This window comes from Pithys albifrons, chromosome 21 (assembly GCF_047495875.1).
Source record: "Pithys albifrons albifrons isolate INPA30051 chromosome 21, PitAlb_v1, whole genome shotgun sequence".
NCBI lineage: Eukaryota > Metazoa > Chordata > Aves > Passeriformes > Thamnophilidae > Pithys > Pithys albifrons.
The window spans coordinates 6,408,967-6,429,413 of record NC_092478.1 but is presented as its reverse complement, the minus strand read 5'-3'; the positions used below and the strand labels follow the sequence as shown (position 1 = coordinate 6,429,413).

The 20,447-nt window shown below is 47.3% G+C and overlaps 1 protein-coding gene across 9 annotated transcripts in view; it reads right to left on the bottom strand.

The window, feature by feature from the left end:
- Window positions 1-20,447, bottom strand: part of MSI2 (musashi RNA binding protein 2) — a 226,308-nt gene that overhangs the window by 5,844 nt on the left and 200,017 nt on the right. For 5 of the 9 annotated variants that reach the window (XM_071575284.1, XM_071575286.1, XM_071575290.1 and 2 more), the window contains 2 exons: window positions 3,067-3,275; window positions 1,224-1,301 (listed from right to left, as the gene is read on the bottom strand). In XM_071575284.1, coding sequence (XP_071431385.1) covers window positions 1,260-1,301; window positions 3,067-3,275 — 251 coding nt within the window. In that variant the 3' untranslated portion in view covers window positions 1,224-1,259. The remainder of the gene's footprint in view (window positions 1-1,223; window positions 1,302-3,066; window positions 3,276-20,447) is intronic. The other 4 variants (XM_071575287.1, XM_071575291.1, XM_071575293.1 and 1 more) reach the window with 2 other exon arrangements.

Here is a 20,447-nt window from a genome sequence, read left to right as displayed (position 1 = left end):
ATCTGGTGACGGCGCCGTCACCGCGCGTTATTAGCCTGAGTTATGATGTTCTGCTCAGGCTGCAGCCGGCCTTGGGTACCACCTCGCTCTTCCAAAGGCTGACAGCCCAGAAAACGTGAAGGATTCTGACAAATTGATCGGCGAACAGACACCGATACGTGCATGTAATAGCTGGGATTAAGCAAGAGTGCTTATGGCACTTTTTTCTTTCCCATAAAAAGTGCTCCTTGGTGGAGCAAATCAATTGATGGAACAATTTCAGGTAATCTTGGGGGTGTGTGTGGAGATGGAGAGTAAACAGAAACCCCTTTTATCCACTAGGGTTTACGTATAAATCTATTTTTATGTAATTTAAAGCCTCCAACCATTCTCCACAGTTCCCAGCCCCTTGACTAACTGTAGTTCTAATTTTGTAGACTGATTTTGGAACATAAAACATGTGACATTGATCAGGTAGTGATGGGCAAGAGGTAGAGAAATAAAATCTGTAGTATCCATTCCATCTGCCTATCCAGGCTCGGAGCTCTGTAGGTAAACCCATGCCATTTAATTGGGATAACTTCTGTTTTTCATTCAGTTTTCTAATCTATTCCATTCCGGGTGTTAAGAATATTTGTTTGCAAAGATGAATATGCCAAAGGCCAAATAAAAATAAAAAATAAAAATTAAACATTTAATTAACTTGAGCTTAGTTCAAAGGGTAGGAAACTGGCAGCGATCCAGGGCTGTGGTGCTCAGGTAATGTCTTTAATTTAATTTGCTCAGGTTTAATTTTTTTTTAATCTTGATAATTGCTCTATGGTTACGACTTACAATGTTATCTTTTAGCTGTAATATTTGGTACAGCACTTAATTATGAATGATGGTTTCTCTGTAATAAAGGAGTGGGGCTCAGCTATTTTTAGACCAGTGCACTGGGAGCAAATCTCTGATCCCATTGGGATGCTGGCTGCTGGCCCTGGGGTGATTCCCCACAGCTTTCTGGGGTTTCTGTCTTTCTGGCTCTTCAGTATTGCACAAAGCATCATGAATATGGGGGGTTTAGCTCTGGATCTGTCTTCCAGTTTCCAGCCTGTGAGGCTGATTTGAGTAACACAAATCACAGAAAGGAATGATTAAAGGCCAAGGAAAGACGAAATGAAGATAAAAAAATTGTTCATTTAAAGTAAATATAGGGGAGATGGTAGTTCAGCACAAAGTACAAATGGGATATACTGTAATACCTCCAAGTGAGATGGCAACCAACCATGTGTAACGTTTCAATGGTATCCATTTGTAAAAGCCGTTGCAATCAAAGGTCCCTAAAATTGTACAATTGTTAAGTTCATCAGTGCTCTATACATGGGAACAGCTGATTATTAATTTTGCCAAGAAATTATCAAAGGACTTGAAAGACTGTGTTGCCAGCATGAATAGGGATTTCCGAGAGCTGTTCTGGTCACCAGGTGTGCTCAACCCTATGGTTACCTTTCCAAGACCATCATCTTCTCATTCCCCCAGGTGCAAAAATAAGCTTTGTAGTTTTCTTTTCTTTATTTTTAAACCAGGGTTAGTAGATGGAAAGTGTTAAATAAATATGTATGTAAAAAAGCTATGGGATTCCTTGCAGTTATTGGGGGAATTAAGAGGCTGCCAATCTGCAAGTTAATTACAAAATGGTTCTTTGGGGGAGTTAGTGCAGACAAATCCAGATACCCAGGCTTGGACCTCGCATCCTATCACTTGAAAAATTGGGATACTGCTGAGGCCAAAGTGCCCAAGTTTTCAAGCACAAACACGTCTTTTTCTTTAGGTGAAAAATTGAAATTCTAAGTGGTGAGAAGTGGCAGTTTGAACTGATGTAGCTCCTAGCAGAGCAGTAATATTCCAGCTTTGGTACTAGAATTGATCCATAGAGATTGCCCAGTCCCTGGTGTGACCACAGGAGGGGCAGGACCAGGATGGGAATAGAGCACAAGGGCACAAAGGGAGTCAGAGGGTTTGTTCGTCTTTTATGGGTACCAGTTGCTTATGCAATAGAAGTAATAGTTTGAAGGAACTTTGTCTGCACTGTGCTCCCACTACCCCCATCCAATTCCACCAGGGAGCTGAGTTCTCCATTCAGTTTGAGGGACCTCAGGGGAGCCTCTGTACTTGCTCATTGTACAGGAGGACAAAAAAAAATCTCATGATTTTACTCTAAAAAGGGCAAGAGCCTCCGATGCAGATGGTGCCTGGGAGGGTGACAGCCGCGGCGGAGGCAGCCCCATTCATGCTCACACACAGTGACACAGCCACGTGCAGCCTTGTTAAGCCAATCTGTGCCCCTCATTAGTGCGATCGCAGACCCAACGTGGCGTTAGGAGGCACCTCCCAGTGACCCCACAGCAGAACGGAAGTGACTTGCTCGTAACCTGCAGATTTGAGGGACTGTGAGTGATGCCATGACTGGCTGGAAGTGATTCAGGTGAAAGGGCCAACCTGGAGTTCCAACAATGGAATTAATGAGTTGAATTAGGTGGGAGCAGGGACTGCTGCTCTATCTGCCAATGGGTGCATCAGCCAGGATGGGCGGTTGGGTGGACATAAAGCCCCTAGATAAGCAGGAATTTAAATCTCATAGTTATTAAATATTCCCCTTTGAGATGTGTCAGGCCTGTCCATGGAAGGCTCCACATGAGTATTTGTGCCAAGGGAGGTTCAGGTTAGATATTGGGAAAAATGTCTTCATGGAAAGAGTAGTTAAGCATTGGAATGGGCTGCCCAGGGCAGTGGTGGAGTCCCCATCCCTGGAAGTGTGGCAATTTGTGATAGAGTCAATAGTGACAGGGTGGTGATTGGTCAAAGGTTGGACTTGATGAACTCGGAGGTCTTTTCCAACCTTAACAATTCTGTGATTAATGATTCTAATGATCCCAGACTGGTGAGTGGTGGGCTGCGCACAGGTCTCGCAGGTTACGGCAGCAAGGCACTGTGCTCGCTGTCAGGTCACAGCTAACTAAAACCCAACATAACCCCTCCCAACACCACTGAACAACGACACCCCAGGCCCAAGCAGCGGTTCCACCACCGGCACGCGGTACTTACAGCGATCCCGTGTCCGAAGCCAGAGCCCGGCTGTGGGCTGGCAGCGCTTATGTAGTTACCCACGCCGGAGTCCTGGCTGGCCGTGCCGTAGAGATCTGCGACGGGCCCGGGGCTGTTGGCCCCGGGGAAGCCTCCGGGTCGCGCTGGGTTGGAGCCTGCCGGGGAAGCGGGTGCGCCAAAATTCGGTTGAGCACTGTAGCTATTCAAGACTGGTGTGCAGAGAATAAAGCTGGGTATGAGGCCAGACGCCGGGCATGCACCGGTATTACAAAGCCAAACACCAGAATAAACAGCCTAGGCCCAATTCTAACACTTAACCAAGGCCATGCGAGAGGAGAGCAAGTACTGGAGAAGAGTCAGCCCGGACTACTACGAAGCTTAGAGCTCCAAAAATATATATATGGATATATATAAAAAAAAAAGAACAATCATTCAACACACTACTGCAACCAGAGACTGGAGGTGCTCATTTTCACCAAATTATCACAAAATATAATAGGTATTTTTCAACATCTGACTTGATGCTCATGCAGTAGTAACAAGTTCTCTAGGTCTGGGCACGCCGAGACAGCATTCACATCCCATGCAAACTACAAAGGAACTAGTTTGAGACTACACATTGTGGTAATATTGATATTAAAATGTTGACAGCAAATAACTTCAATCATGTCTAAGAAAATTGTTTTTTTGGATCCATTCAATACTTTTGGAAAAAACCCGCCCTTCTAGATCAGTAAGCTGTAGAAATAGTTCAACAGTTGATTTTTTTTTCTTTAAATGGTATGGAATGGAACAGTTTGGATTTGTTTTCTTTTAAATATGATCAAGGAGAGTGTTGTTTTATTTAATTTTTTTCCTTTTGATTTGGAGAGCGAAGACCTACCTTCGTCTCCAAAACCATGCTTGGGACATCAACCAAAATTAAACAAATAAATAAAGATCAAAAGCAAAAAAGAATTCCAGAGGGTGGATGACAACTCACCTCCTAATGTGGAAGTAAAAGAAAATTTTATTTTTATCCTTCCTTCATTTTTTTTTGAGAAAGAAAAACAATGTAAATAAGAATGATACTAAAGGAGAAATTTAGATATTAAAGCATGTTAGATGATCAGGCCTCTGGCATTTCTCACTGCTGCTCTTGGATGTAGAATTCATGAGTAAGAAGTTTCAATGCAAAAAAAAAGTCAGTGGACTGGGAGGAGCTGGATGGAGATGGCTGTGGGAAGCTGGAGCTACACCTGGGTGGTATCTGCAAGGTCCCTCAAGCAGCACATGGAGCCTGGTCCACCCACACCCACTGGTGCCTCACCATGTCCCCACCATGGGCAGCACCAACACAAAAACAGTCAATGGGGCTGGACATGGGCAGTGGGTCCCAAATCACCGCCTGCCCCCAGACCCCCATCTGGGTGTCCCAATGAGGCACCCAATCCCATCACCTCCATCACCAGCCTTTCAGGCTGAACCAAGACTTCTTCAGCCTTTTCCTCTGGTTGCAACTTCCCATGATTTTCATTAAACACTAAAATGGTTTATAAAGTCTGGCAGCCTGCAGTGCCCCTTGCCCACAAGTCAGAGCCACCTGGACTGATCCAAGATTTTCCTGGGCATGGAAACCAGCCTGGGAACAAGCCCCATGCTCTGGCTTTGGCAGCACCATACACAGGCTGTGGTGGGCTCAGCCTGGATCTGCTGTGGAGCCACTACGTCTCCTGCCCTGGCCCCTTCCCCTGCATCACCCGCCCAAGGGGTCCTCAGCTTTCAAATGAATGAATTAACTGGTCAAAAAAAGGCCACCCTGCAGCTGGTGGCTCTGTGGTGACAGGGAAGTCAATTTTACAAAATACATGATTTGCTGCAGGTCTGAACTGGTAGCAGGGGAGGGTAAGTAGGACATCTAAGCTAGCAAGTTAAAAGAAATAAGGCATGAGAGAGTAAACAGATTTTGGACTTTGCTGGCAAACAAAGTCCCTTTTTTATTATTAAAGATTAAATGTCAAGATAACATTTGGCCTTCTCACTCGTGAAGAAAAATATCCAGCTGAGATGTTCCAAAGCCCTTTATTACTAGAAGCCAGCACTTTTCCCTTTTTTCCTCCTTCTGGTTCAATAAAATGGATGTGAATTTTCCTGCCAAGTCACACAGAAAACCCACTTGGCTGGTCTGAGTGACAGCAGGAGCAAGGCAGCAGGACACAGCACAGAGAGGGGGATCTTGTTAGTAAAACACTCCTGCTGCACACCCCATGGCATCCAGAGGGACAGGGCTGCACTAACCCGTGACCACAGAACCATGGATGGTGACAAGAGACATGCTTGGCCATGTCCTGAAACCTTGAGAAGAGCAAACAGAGACTGAGGAGCCAGACAGATGCTCTGTCCCCACCCAATCCCACCCTGGCCACTCTCATTTGCATCTCTAAGAATGGAAATATGGCTTTCATACCTGCAGGAAGACCTAGAACTGGGCTATTCAAAGTCCTGATTGCAGGTAGGTAACATAAAGAAAAGGTAATTTTCCATCTACTGACCATGGGTTGAATGGTCCACACTGCTCACAGGAGTGCCCATGGAAAATGGGCATGGCAAAGGCACTCTGGCTGCTCCACTGCCCGGGAACTGCTGTGCAGAGGCTGGGATGTCCTGGCACCACTCCATATGGTGCCTGAAAAACTCTACAGAAAGGGCTGGAAGCTTTTCCAGAGCCAACACTTCACTCCAGACCCAATAAATGAAATAGAAAGCTCCCATAAATAGTAGGAGGCTCAGCACGCCTCACAAAGCTGTATTTTAATGATTTGCTCTGCCATGACTATTTGCTAAATATTTGTCTTCTTCCAAGAACTCACGTGAGCTCACCTGGAGCAAGAGGCACCTTTACTATTGATCGGAAACAGCAGCAAAAGGGGCCTTGAACAACTTCCCCAACACACAAATCCTGATGCATTCCGGTAAGAAATACCTGGAAACAAGTTTGTTTAACACAAACCTGGAATAATCTGAGACTCAAAGGAAGAAGAAAAAAATGCCTGACATCCTCCAGACTCCAGATATTCCCTCAGTAAGGAAAGTTAAGACTTTTTGGAGACATGCATCATTATGACAAAGTTGCTGATGCTGGAGGAGGCGGAAGCTGCCCAAGTGCCATGGCTGCTGTGAGCTGTGGGAATCGCAGAGCACTTACATGAATTCCTTGCAAATCGGAAGGAATTGGAGACTTTCCCCCAGTCACTGACATCCCACAGCAAGAATGCGATTCAGGGCAGACATCTGGAAGCTCATTGCTGAAAAACTGTCAGGGGACTGTGCTGCCCCAGAAGGTGAGAGAACCACTGACCATATCCTGACATCAGTCAGTGTGGATCAGGAGCAAAGCCTGACCTACTGCCTGGTCCCAGCAGAAGCACTGGCTGAGCTGACCACAAATCTCCGGACTCTGGTTTGCTGGGAGGACCCATGAGATTGATTCAGCATTGCCTGGGTGTTGGCAGGACCATCTCCTCCCCTTCCAAGTACTGTCAGCACTCAGGAAGTCCTGGCAAAGGACTCATTTCCAGTATGCTCTGAAAGATTCTGGTCCCATTCCCCAACAAATAGCACAGGAAGCCATCCTGCACCACGTGACTTCACAGCTCCAAGGCTGTGGGTAAGTGCCTCCAGCTCAAAGGCTTCTTCTACGCATAATTTGCAATCCCAAGTGTCCCCTGGAAGCCCTGTAATAGATCAAGGTCAGGAGAGATGTGGAAAAGATTAGATGTGCCTGTAAGTCACAGCCAACCACCTTTTATCTTCAACCCCAGTGATCCTCCATCCTCTGGGCTACAGAAGCTCCTTCCTACACCAACAGAGATCAAGGGCCAGCAGTCAGGAGCTGAGGCAGTGAAGGGAACAGGGCAGCATAATGCCCTGCTTGCTTCACTTTGAAATGGCTGTGGGGTTTCTTACAGAAAAGGCTCTGAGCCAGTGAATTTTGATCAGCAGGTGAATGTTTGCCTGCAGGCCAGAGGGACAGGCTTTGGGGAGTCTCAGGTTTATTCTGCACAGTGTCATGGTTGCTTGGGGAGAGCTGAAAAGCAGAGGGGAAAAGCAAGATGGGGCACAAAATGTTATAAAAAATCCAGGTTCATAAAGCAGCCCCAGAACAGGCTTTTAATGTGAAGTGTTGGTGCTGGTGGAGTTGGGAGCTGGTGTGCAGGGCTGGCACAGCAAGAGCTGGACCCCTTCAAGCAGTGAGGCTGCTTTATTACTGACTCATGCTGGTGTCCTTCAGCAGAGGCATCTTTATCCCCATCTAATGTGCATTTAAGAGGCTCCTCAACATTCAGCCAATTTATGTCAAGGAGCCAAGAGCTGGAACCCCAAACAGCCTGGCAGCCCAGGCTGAGGCAGGTGTAGGAGGCTCAGGGCTGGGCACAGGGATGTGTATCCAGTGCCTTCTCCTGCAAACTGCCATGTTAACAGAGACCCTGCTCAGATGTTAATCCGTGTTCAACAAGAAAGGTCATCATTGAGAGATAAACCCTCTCTTGATGAACTCTTGAGAAATTGCTAAGTCAGAGTTCCTGCTGACATTTGCCTTACGAGCGGCGTGTTACACTAACAAGCATCCGAACGCTGTGGGGGCAGAGAGGGCAGCTGGGTAAAGCACAACAAGCTGGATGCCAGAATCCCACCCAAATAAACACAGTGCAGCCACGACTGATGAAGGGAAAGAGGGAGGGAAAAGAAGATGAAACGTGAGGAGTTCGACATTACTGTCCTACAAGGGGAACTCACATGGTACCAGTCTGACAGTCAGGCCCTTATAGGGACTAGTAAATGAGACTTGATGACAAATACACAATTTTAAGTGCCACTAAAATAAGTTGTAGTTTAAAAGAAACAAACCAGGGAAAATACGGACAGAGTAAGACAGACACTGCATGGGAATCCCTGTCCCTTGCACACAGTCCACGTGGATCCTTTGGTGATCCTTTTCCGTCTCCTACAGCTGCAACACCCCAAGACTTAAACATGATTGTGGGGGGTGATAACAAATATGAGTATTTCAAAAGTTACAAAAAACAACGTTGGGGAATGATGCAGAATGTGGTTGGAGCAATGTGTGTCTGCCTTCCCTGCCACGGTATACAGGCAAGGAAATCCTCATGTGTGAAAGATACTACCAAGATTTACTGGATTTCCTCTTTGAGCAGAGGCAGGATATTCAGGATGAGATATAGCACCCCATTATCACAGACAGAAATACATTTTGCACTTGAGAAAGCAGCTGAGAGCAGAACAGAGCTGGCTGGAGCTGCCCCATCTTCTTCCCACCCACAGGCACCCACACCCCCTGCCCACACCCTGCAGAGACATGGGGTCTGTGGGCCACACCAGGACAACAACACTGCGTGTGTGAGTTGGTCAGTACTAAACTAATGCCCCCAGAGACCTGTCTAAGGACCCTTGCTGGCTGCTGGCAGCTCCTTGTCCCTGGGCAGTCATGCACAAAGTCGAGTGGCCCTGCAGGTACTGCTGGGCTTGGCAGTGCAGGGTTAAAGCTGGACTCAGTGATCTTAGAGGTATTTTCCAACCTAAATGACTGTGTGATTCTATGATTCTCATGAGAAATTAATTTTTCACCTCATGTCAAGCACATTCTGCACCTACTGGTGGTCATCTCCAGCTCTTTCTCTCCTCCAAAGTCCCTCCTTGCTCCTGACTTGTCCCACCACCTTCAGGATGGATTCCTGTACAAACAGGCTTCTTCACAACTTGTTGATTCACTGCTCTAATTTCTGGATGACTCTCTCATCTACCATAAACAGCTACGCACAATTTGGCAGGCATTTCTACCATCAATGTTTATGATAATAACTAAACGTGCTTGAAAGCAGCAGGAAATTTTCAATATAACTATCATTAAGACAAAATGCTTTAAATCAAAGCCATTACCCACCACCAAGACTCAAAGCTCACAAGATTAGGCTGTTTTTCTATCTTTATGAAAAATTCATAGAACACGTTACAACATCATCTTCCAGTTTGAAGAAGTAAATGATATAGTAACATCGAACGCTGCCGTCAGGGATGGGAGCAGGCAGGGGATGGGGGGCAGGGGACTGAGCAGCCCAACTGGGACAGGGACAGCCTCACAGTCTAGTGGCATTCAATTTCAAAGCCAGGTTGAAGCAACCCGGTGTAGTGGAAAGTGTCCCTGCCCATGGCAGGGACCTTGGACTAGGTGAGTCTTCAAGGTCCCTTCCAACCTAACACATTCTAGGATTCAACAATTCTATGAATTTGAGTCACTTGGGTCCATTTACTGCTGGATTTTAAGAGAAGATTGTTACAGAGGGAATATCACCTGTTCCCAAGCACTCCAGCCTGCTGTGCTGCCTTTGCAACCACCCAAGTACAACCACAGCAAAGGACATTACAGCAAAACCACAGCCAGTGGCACGGGGATGATCACACTGTCCTTGGGGATCCCATGTGTCCTGGAGTGTGAGCACTAATGGCCACGCTGTCGCACGCATGACTAACAGAGCAGCACTCCCAGCGTGATGCTGATACTTTAAATAACCAGCAGAACTTCAGCACTGCATGCAAATCTTACATCATTAGTGCTTAGAGCCTTATAAATATAATTAGCAGCACTGCACCCATGTTACAAATCGCTCGGCCAAAGCTAATTCTTTGTGCAGTCAGGGCTGAAGCTAATGGGAGCTTGTACCTTGCTTTTCAGAGCTGCTAACAACCAGCATGTGATTTATCAGGGACTGGATGTACAAATTAATGCCAGTCTGAAATAAGACGTTGGTGCTTCTGGTTCTTGTTGGCCTATTCAGTCTGCAGGAGTGCACTGGCACAGCACTGAGAATTAAATACTCACATTCACACTCTTTTTTCTACACCAATCCCCTCATACAGCTCCAAATCCCTTCACTTGTGGTCAGGTTGAGCCATTGGAAGCATTGCTTTCTTGTGTCTGAGCTTTTGCAGAACCTTGGCTTTTGTCGGAGGCAGCACGCAGCACACCTCGAACTCGGATCAATGCTCCAACTCACAAACGTCTCAGAAATAATGAGCTGAAAATACACAGATATTCTGGAGAATAACAAGGTACAAACAGCTCCCAACTCACTGAAAGTGAGAGACAAACCAGAAAAACAAATAACCCCAGCGTCATGATGAGAGATGCCATGTATTACATCTCTCACTGAGACCTGCAAAGCACATCCCTCCTTTCCTGCTCTTTCCAAGCAGACTTGAAAAGCAAACTCCTCTCTGTAAGAACCCTGTGGCACACAGCTCCTTTGCAAGAGTGAAGAGCGACAGATATTTTACTTATGACAGTTGGCTCAGTCCTGACTCTGGAAAATCAAACGTGAGTGCTGTGCCTTCCCTGTCACCCTGACACGCTCTGTAATGGGGAGCAGCTCGGGCGCCTCGGGTTATGCCTCCCCTGTAGCTACACTGGCCCTGCAGGGAAAAAGGAAAATAAAACAACTGTCGGGCTCATCAGCAAAATAAGTGGTGATGAGGCTGAGAGACACCAAGATCTGCCCTAACAAGGTACTATTTGTATGTTATTTTCTAGCTGCAGTCACACTTTCAAAGGTTGTTCTGCCTCTGCAGCCCCTTCGGAAATGGCTTCACACATCAAAACATCGCAGGGTAACGACAGCAAAGCAGTGGGTGGTGAGCAGGTTCCTGCTCGGCAATTACTGCTGGAAGTGAGTGGGAACGGGGAGGGAGGGAGGGCTGAATGCTGCCCACCTGTCCTTGAGCTGGGCACAGGGGGTGATAATGGCAGCTGAGATCTTCGGGCAACTGCTCCTGCTGCAGCCCCAGTGTCCTCCTGCCGTGGGACAGCACAGGGGCAGGGGCACAGACATGCAAACTAAGTGCTGAACTACCTCAGAAGAGCAGAAAGCAAGAGCTGGGTGGCTTCAACAAGCTTGGGCAAGCTAAAAATTCACCTGGTGCAGGTGTTTACAAACCAACTGCTGCCACTCTTCTGCATGCTTCTCCTAAATACTGCACTTAACACATTCAAGGCATCAGCCATACCTGGAAGCTGCTGATGGGCACCAATTTGCAAAAGACACACAATTCAACCCATTCAAGCCCAGCTGTTCCAATTCCTGCAGTTATGCAGTAGGACAAATAACTGCACTTTGCAGCTCAGCTGTAATTTTTTTGCCAACAATCAATATTTATTGCCTAATCCCATTTTCCATCCTGCACGTTAGTGGTGTGACTTGTGCTGGGCCAAGTGCGACACGGAGGCCACACAAAGCTTCACTTGTAGGAGCTGCAATCAGGGAGCCAGCTCTTGTCACAGCCTTACAAAAGGATTTCCTCTCAAGCGGCTCATCTTTAATCATTATAAAAGCACAGAAGTTTAATCCATTTTTGATGTAAGCGCTAATAGCTTTGTGTCCTTGAAGTTCAAAGTGGTCTTCGTGCATGTCGCTAATTAGCCGAGCAAGCAGCCATTCAGCTTCCTCTCATGTTTCTAATTAGATCCTTAACAACAAACAAATGTCGACCTTACAAAGGCTCTGCTACGATTCCCTCCATTAGTTAAACAGTTTGGGAGGGATGCAGTTCTGTGTGTCCGCAGCCCCGCCCACACACCCCTCGGGGTTCTGGCTTGGGGTACTCAACCATTGGAGAGGTTCCACCATCCTGATAGCGTCTTCCAGGGGTGCTGAGCACCCCAGGGATGCAGGGAGAGGGTGACCACCCCACAGCCTTCCAGTTCCCACCTCTGTGCTGCTCTGCTCTCTCTGCCTGCCCAGGATGCTCATCAACTGCACTGGGACACACAAATAAACCAGAGGGGCAAATAAACATTGTCCTGTTAAGTCATGTTCCTAAGTGATTTCTCTGCCAATTTCACTGGTTTTACACTTACTTTAAAATCTAATGTGCTTCATGTTTATGTACTTCACAGAATCTCAGAATTCCAGAATGGTTTGGGTGGAAGGGACATTAAAGACAATCCAGTTTCAAACTCGCTGCCATGGGCAGAGACATCTTCCACTATCCCAGATTGCTCCAAGCCCTCTCCAACCTGGCCTTGAACATTTAGAGCAATGGGGCAGCCACAGCTTCTCTGGGCAATCGTGCTCAGAGTAAAGAATTTCCTCCTAGTATCCAGTCTAAATCTACTCTCTCTTTACTTCACATCAAATGCTTTTGACTGTTTCCTTCCACTCTATTTTATCGATCCATGTTTGTAGCATGCTGTACTGGAGTCATTTCAGCAGCACCATGCTTGTCCTTGCTTGGGTTTTCAGGCAAGTTTCTTGCTCCAGCCCTGGCATTTATCCAAGTGGGATGAATGAAGAGCTGTCTGCATCAGGAACCACTGCTGTCGCGCTCTCCTCACACCCCTCGCGGGCTGTGGGCACTTACTGTGTCGCAGGCTCTGACCCCAGTGCTGTACCTGCTGTCTGTGCCTGCACATTAAGCTTTAACACTTATTACCAACCATCCCAACTGGCAAAAAAGAGCTAAAGCTCAGATGCTGGGATAACACAGACCCCTCTCTAACCATTTTTCCATTTAAAATGAAGGAAGAGCCGAGCCAGGCGATGCCTTCGCCTTCACCTCGCGCTGAGGAGCACGAGAGCTGCTGTTACTTTTACCACAGGCAACCACATCTGCATTAATTGTTTACCACAGCCCGGACAGGTCTTTTATTAATATTAATGAGTAAGAGGGAACAAAAGGCCCCTTTATTTTTAGCCTACCCTAATTGCGTAGTAATTACTCATCTACAAAACAAATGAGCCGAACTCCATTGCCATAGCAACAGCAACTCCGGCCTCCCACTGTACCACATTAACTGGCTATCACTCCTGTAATTTGAAATTGAAGTCTTTTCTACAATAACAGACAATACAGGAAGAAAATTAAACAAAAATTGGGTCTTTGTTTTGCTGCCTAATTTAAGTCACAGTAGCAGGAGGGCATTGCCTGGGGGGCACTTTCCGGCTGCTGCTGAACCCCCACTGGCTGGGGGGGGAAGCTTGGGAACACAGAGGAGTTATCCAGGTAACAGAAAAGGAATCTAGCCTGCAAACCCCCAGTCCTGTGCAACCATCCTCTCCTGGGGGTCAGTCTGCACTGGACACCTGCATAGAGAAGGATCTGGGCACCTGGAGCAGGCCTGTCTGGACAGATGTCAAGGCAGGGTGAGGGATCCTCCGTGGCATGTGCATCAGGTAATAGCACCCCTCTAAAGGAAAACCTGAGCTCACCAATGACAAAACACTGCAAGAAGCTGCTGCCCACCACAAGGTGCCTGTGGGAGAGCTGGTGGCACCAGCTCCAGTGTTGGCAGCTGACATCCCAGCCCTCAGCAGGGCACAGACACCTCAGAGTTCTCCTAGCACAGAGTTCTGGGCTCTTTTAACTACTAAGAAATAACCATAAAAGTCCCAGCTGTGTGAGTTTATTATTTTTAAATAGCTCAGGTTTATATACCTGCAGACCCACTTTGCATTCTCTGGCAACTCCTAACCCACTGCGCTCCACGAGCTCACACAGAGCCAGACGCACACTAACATCTGCTGTGAGGAAAAAGTCCTCTGGCCCTTTGGCAGTTTTCTGTTTGAGAAAGGAGAAAAAAATCACTGTAATTATGTGTTTACTTTTAAAGTATCTGGGGAGAGAATGAGCATGAAAATACTGACAGTAGTACGTCAGTACAACGTGTGCTGCCTCCCGGTTAGCAGTTGTTCCACTAGTGGGTAACAGCCTGTGACTGCTGCCAGAGAGGCAAGTTACTCTCACCTCTGGCAGTATTTTACCTGTTTAGGGATTAAAATGCACGGGACATGATCCTGTGCTCGAGGATCTCATTTCACTGGAGCACTCGTGCTGAAACCTCCCTTCAAACCCTGCAACAACTCGTCTGCATCTTGGGTGGAACAATCTAATTACAACAGCCAAGAGCATTGTCCCTCCACTTCCGCTGGGAGAAAGAGTATAAAACATGGATAATTGGCTGCGGCAGGGCTTTGGAGGGTACCAAAGTCCTGTCACCAGTCAGCCGGACTCCACACTGGCAATCAGCCTGCCCATGGCACAAGGCAGTGGCCACGCCATCACCACTTGGCATGTCAAGAGCAGCAGCTGGGAGAGCAGGATCATAGAATCAAGGAATGGTTTGGGTCAAAGGGACCTTAACGCTCATCCAGTGCCACCCCTCTCATGAGCAGGGACACCTCCCACTAGCCCACGTTGCTCCAAGTCCCGTCCAACCTGGTCTTGGACATTTCCGGGGATGGGGCAGCCACAGCTTCTCTGGGCACCCTGTGCCAGAGCCTGCCCACCCTCAGCGAGGAGTTTCTTCCTAAATGAAACAGCTCTGGATGAGCTCTCTGAGGAGTGTTTTGCCATGGAAAATAATTCTCTTGATGGAAAAGACTGTTAAAAGTTACCTGCTAAATTCATCACAGATTAACTTCAACTGCACTTCAGAGGTGGTCACTAATTGCACTGGAGATGATTTATCAAGTGCACAAGATTTTCTATTACAAAAATATTGATTAAAGCTGATGTATTTTAACCTCAATAGGCTTCAGCCCGATGCCCTGTCAAACACCCACTACTGTGGCCAATGCTGAGCAGTAGCAGCATTGAATTGTTTCAGATCTACTGAATTTTCTCCCTGGCACTGCAGGAAGCTCAGTCCCTTGTGGATCGAAAAAGATCCAGGAGTTGCATTCTACAGTAAAACAAGACACAGGGTTTCTGCCTGGAGCCTGCATTCTGGAAAGGACCTGTGGGATTCCACCCTGGACCAGTACAGCACTTCTGAACTAAGGAGAAACTACACCCCTTTGATTTTATTTTTAATTTGGGGTAGTAGTCAGAAAAGTAACCATAGTGCTCCCAATATTGGCTGTAATGAAGCCAAAACCACCTGCAGGAATATGGAGTGGCTCCTCCAGAGTGCATTCAACAGTCAGGGCTGCTCTGTGCAGAGCCTGGCTGCTGGAATTCCCATTTGGAGTTTGTCCTTGTGCCCACCACTCCCTGAAGGCCCTGCAGTGTAGGGTCCTTGCCTGGCCACCCACCGTGCTCCCCAGCACAGACTGTCTCTGCCAGGGAGATAAGGATAAAATCCAATGCAGCCATTAATTTCTCGATGCATCACCCGCCAGGCTCTGTCACACAATTACTGGCGGTTCCAGCAGAGCGAGAAATTCCAGCCCTTGCTGGCTCCCAAGTGGTCCACTTGTTAGGTTCTGGCTTTTGAGATTACATAGCTTGGATTAAACTTTATGTACTTTTACAGAGGAGAATAAAAAAGGGAGAGCAGTTCCATCAGAGCTGCTGTGCCACAAGGGAGTCCTCCCTAAAGGGCCATATAAATCCCAAATTGGTTCACTGCTGATCTCTGAAATGCTCCTCCTGGTGTCTCCAGGAGTTGGTGGCAGCTCCTCTCCCCTGCACACACAGACCTAACACTGTCCCCATTTTTATGGCCATAATTTGCTAAACTATGAGTAGATTAAATTTTAGAGCACCTTCCTTAAGTGCCAGACAAGGCTTCTTCAACCCCATGCAATTTGTCGCTCTGCTGACTTTCAGACAGACTCCTCACTTTATCATGTGCTGGGCACATTAAACAGTGGGTCCCCCCATTTCCCTGGAAGATTGAGATCCAAAGGGAACATTATCCCTCCCCCTTGACACATGAGTGTTCAGCTCCCTGGCAGTACCAGGGGCGGCTCAGCTCGCTGTGCACCACGTGAGCCCCATCCCAGGGCTCGTTTGTTTGATTTACCTGATGTTCTATTAGAGGTAAGGAGTGGATACAAATCCTTAATTACATTTGGAAAGCCCATTCTGAATATTTTATTCCCTTGGAAAGCGCTGTCTGCTCTAAGTGCATTAACAACTGTATGGCTCTGCCCAGCACAGCAGGAGATGCTCCCACCCAGCACAACTGGTTTTGGGGATGGTTGGGGCATGGGGAGGAGGGAAGGGGTGACCATGCTGTACAGGAGCTTCTTTACTCCCTGTAGGATGTTTTTTGACAAGCAACAAACTAAAGAAATAAACCACAGCTTAAGTTGGGATGTCAATTACCATCTGTTAAATTTACTGACTGTGTCCTTGACTCTGAATTTTCGAAGTTTAGCACAGAAACCCTGGGCAGGAGAAGCAAAGCCACTGCTGGCTCATGGCAGACAGGATGAACTTGCCTCGAACTCCTCAGGCTGATATTTATGAAATGTTAAATCTTCATTTAAAAATGTTCCCTTAAGCTGGGTGACATGGCAATGAGTACGACCCATCACTATCTCAAGAGTCTCTGTTGCATAATAAGATTTAAGGTTTATGACCTACAAACAATCACTTGGTGGCTCAGGACAGGCTGTGAGGAGCTGCCTCACACATATGGAATTATTTGGATTCCCAAATGGAGTGATTTGCGTGTGGCACATCTGGTCTACGACCGCCAACGAATGAGTCTATGGGCTAATATGGACGAGTAACAGGCTGATGGAGAAACCATGATTGTAAAATGATTTGAAAAATATCTTTAGTTCTTTTAGATACAAAATAAAAATAAGAGAATAGCCAGTGTTACAATTCCTAAGGGGGTTAATTTGAAAAAGAAAAAAAAAGGTAATTTTACTATCAGCATAACAGCATGTGCGGGTTCTTGTGTGGAGGGTGTAGGTTTCCTACAGCTGGCTTCAATTTAAACTTCCAGATAATGGGATTTAACAAATAGGGCACTATGGATCCAAGCCTTTAGCAGCTCTCTGCTGTATTATCCCTATGCTTTCAATCAGACCAAGGCTCTGCTTTTATCTGCCACGCTCGTTCGCGTTGATGGTGCCTATAATATCAACTCGACAATGCATGTTCTACAACTACATCTACTGCTACCAGTACGACTACTACAGTGCATGCATTTAGTTCAGTCCCACAGATACATACACTCTAAGAACAGGCAAGGGGAGATGTGAAATGTTTTACGGGACGACAGGTGTTTTGTTTTTTAAGTAAGGGAAATTAATAAAAACATCAAAAGAAAGAAAGTGTACAAAAAAATAGAGACATTTCTCAAGAGTTGATATGAGTCGTTTCTTGAACCGTTTCGTCCGAACAAGCAAAAAACATGCAACCAGCTGCTACTAACAAGAAGCTGGACACTGAGAGAGGATTAATAGGTGTGGACAAACCTTCCCGCTGAGAGCGCTCAGAAGAGTGTTTGAGAGGAGGTGTGCACGTCCGAGTGTAAGAGAGGCCGGAAAGTTTGCCTCAGAGACACCCTCTCTCACAGCAGCCCCAACCAAGCAAGAGAGAAAACAACAAAACATAACTGCTCACACTCACCATCAAGGTCAGTAGCTCACGTTATGAGATTTGTTATAGCTGGCAAGTATAAAGTCCAGTAAGGGGTTGTTGGGGTGCAGGGCTCAAATGCAGCACTGGCAAGCCAGAACTGGGGCCCAAAATCGAGATGTGCCAGGGGCTGGGTTGGGGGAGCAGCTCCTGGTGCCGTGGCACCGCACTGTCCCACTGCGCTGTGTGCCACCGGCCAGCTCAGTGGGCAAAGCGTGCCCGGGGTGCTGGCACTGCTCACCTGGGACAGGGCTGGGTTATGGGTGGCCTTATGAGTTTTGTCTCCAGCCCTCAGGGAGGAATAATTGGTGGCAACAGGTTGGAAACTGGAAAAATCTCAGATTTGTTAATGAACCAAAGAGGAAGGAACAAAAACCCTCTCCTGCCGAATTTTCCGTGTCTCTCTCTCCTGCCAGATGAACCCCTCCCATGTCAAATGCAAGAGAAAAATGTGCCCCCCCATGACTGTATTTTAAAAAAAGCATTTACACGACAAAAATGTTTTACACGTAAAATATGTCAGGTGGATTCAAAAGAAACATGACATTGATAGTGAAGTTGTCTAGGAGGAGTTTGCAGCATTCAGACTTTAAACTTTGCTCATTTTCCATGGCTCAGGTCCCAATTCATTAAAAAAATACAAGAATGGGTGAGGTTGTCAAAACTAGCAGTGGGATTGGGCAGCACAGTCCCATCTGGAGCGAACGGATGTGGCCAGACCTCTGTCTGCTGGAGGGACCTTGGCTATGGTCTCATCACTGGGATGATTTATGAAGAGCAGCATCACTGTGCTCACCCTGCTGGCACACGAGCAGCTACACGGGACGTGAATTTATGGGTGGCACTGAGCATGAGGAGAGGCACATGTCCCTTTCTGCCGGCTGCAGGACAGAGCTGCTGTGACAGGTAAAAGAAGTTGTTTGTCTAGCCAGGTCGGCTGGTGACTCATGAAAAAGAAGGGGCAAAGGCACGAAAGACCACGCAGCACAGAACCAGGACTGGGTAATGCCCCCAGCAGGCTCCTTCTGTTGACTTAGCAAACATGCAGGTGGTCCCAAGAGATGGACCATCAACCCAGGGAGAAACCAAGGTGGTCAGTGCTCAGGGGCTTGGAGTGAGAGGCCTGCAGCTTCCCTGGGAGACCAAGATGTGCAGCTGAAGGTGGATGCTTTCTGCGGGCACTCAGTCTCCGTGCTGGCAGTGATGCCAGGAAGGGGGGGAAGAGCCAGCAGGACAGGGCCAAAGAGCAGAGAAGGGCAATTTTGGGTGAGCTGGTGGGACCGCAGTGCTGGGGACATTGATGACATGGATTGTCACCAGTGCTTTCCAGGAACTTCTGGACTGTTTGGTCTGTGATGGGGGCTGCTCCAGCAGCCCTGGGCAGAGACTTCCCAGCGAGTCATGGGTGCTGGGATGCACCTGCCCAGGTGTTTTCCAGCTCTCTCCCATTTCCTGGCAGAAAGGGCCAGTAGGGCCAGCTGTGCAGTGCTCTGTGCTGTGGATCAGGCACACGTGAAGGAGGACTATGCGAATTTGTGAAGGAAATAGAAAAACCCAACTAAAAAGGAAAGAAGAAAAAACCCCAACCATTTTTCTTGTAATGAATCGGGCCCGTACACTGCAGCGCAAGATCGATCGGACTCCACTGCTCCTGGATACAATTCACTACCATTGCTGATGGAGTGGCGAACCCAGGATGTCCCTTCCAAAACCAGCTTTGGATGGAGATGACTCTACAGAGTGTTCCCAAGCACAGTTTGGTGTAGATGTGAGCGGCTGTGGGGCCGGTGACAAACCCATCTTCCTCCTTGAGACCTTGGGGCTGGGGAGGGATGGGGGCTCTTTGGATTCAGTTTTGGGGTTCTGCCAGTTTTGTGCATGCAGGTAATTTTGAGGCTTGAAAAGACATTTCCAAACACCATACTGCTCTTTAAACTTGCCAGAAAAGGTGCTGTTAATTTAGGGTTAGATTTAGTTTTGTATTGCAAGTTCAAATCAAAAAACAAAAAAAAACGAACAGAAAACCAAACAAAAGAGAAACCAAAAACCACTCAAATTAAAGACAAATGATTTTCAGGCACAGAATTGATCAATGCTCAGTTCAGTTGTAATGGGCACCAAAAGCACTCCAATTTAAAAAAAAAAATCAGGGAAGCAACGTTAATCGAGCCAAACCCTCTGTGCCTTGCTAAGGGGCAACTCACCAGGTCTGTTTGCACGTAAAACAAAACCTGAAAGGGCAAAACATGAGGAAGAGGCAGAAACAATGAGGTCTGTTTTCCTGGAAGCATATGCAAAAGCAATCTTGGTTTTTATTTGTTTTTTTTTCCCTCTTTGTGTTTGTTTTTCCCCCTCTGTGATGGGGCAGTAGGAGAAGCCAGGAGATGGGGGATCCCCACAACCAGGCTGGCAAGTCACCCCTTAGGTGCTCTCTACATGCCACAAGATGGAACTGGTACAGAGAGTCCTTTGTAGCCTGCAAGCAGTGCCAGTTTGCATGGAACGGAGTTCTCCTGGTGTCTTTCTTTGGTCTCCATGGCATCAGGCTCGCACTCAAGACACACCTGGGCCTGCACCCTCCTCCTAACCCTTCACACAGCTGTGGCTTTTCAGGAAGAGCCTCGTGAACCCACCAGCACTGCCAGAAAAGCCACTGAGAACCCCCAGCTCAGCCATGAGTGAGCTGGAAGGTGCTGCCCGCGCCATGCCCTCCGAGGAAACACTGGGGCAGAGGACACTGGGCTGGCAGTGGCTCCGTCCTGGTCTGGTTAGGGAGCTGAGCCCACAGCTCACTGATGGCTGCTCTGAACTCTTTTGTCACCTACCAAAGTGGTAACTCAATGTGTTTAGTAAAATTTAAACCTAAGGCAAAAATAGTAATTGGCAACAATTTACTTCCCTTAAGGGGAAAAAGAAAAGAAGTTTTCAGAAGGACAGAAGAAAAGCTTTGGCATTCCTCAGGGAAGCGATGCCAATGCTGATGGCACGAGTGAACCTGTCCTCAGGGACAC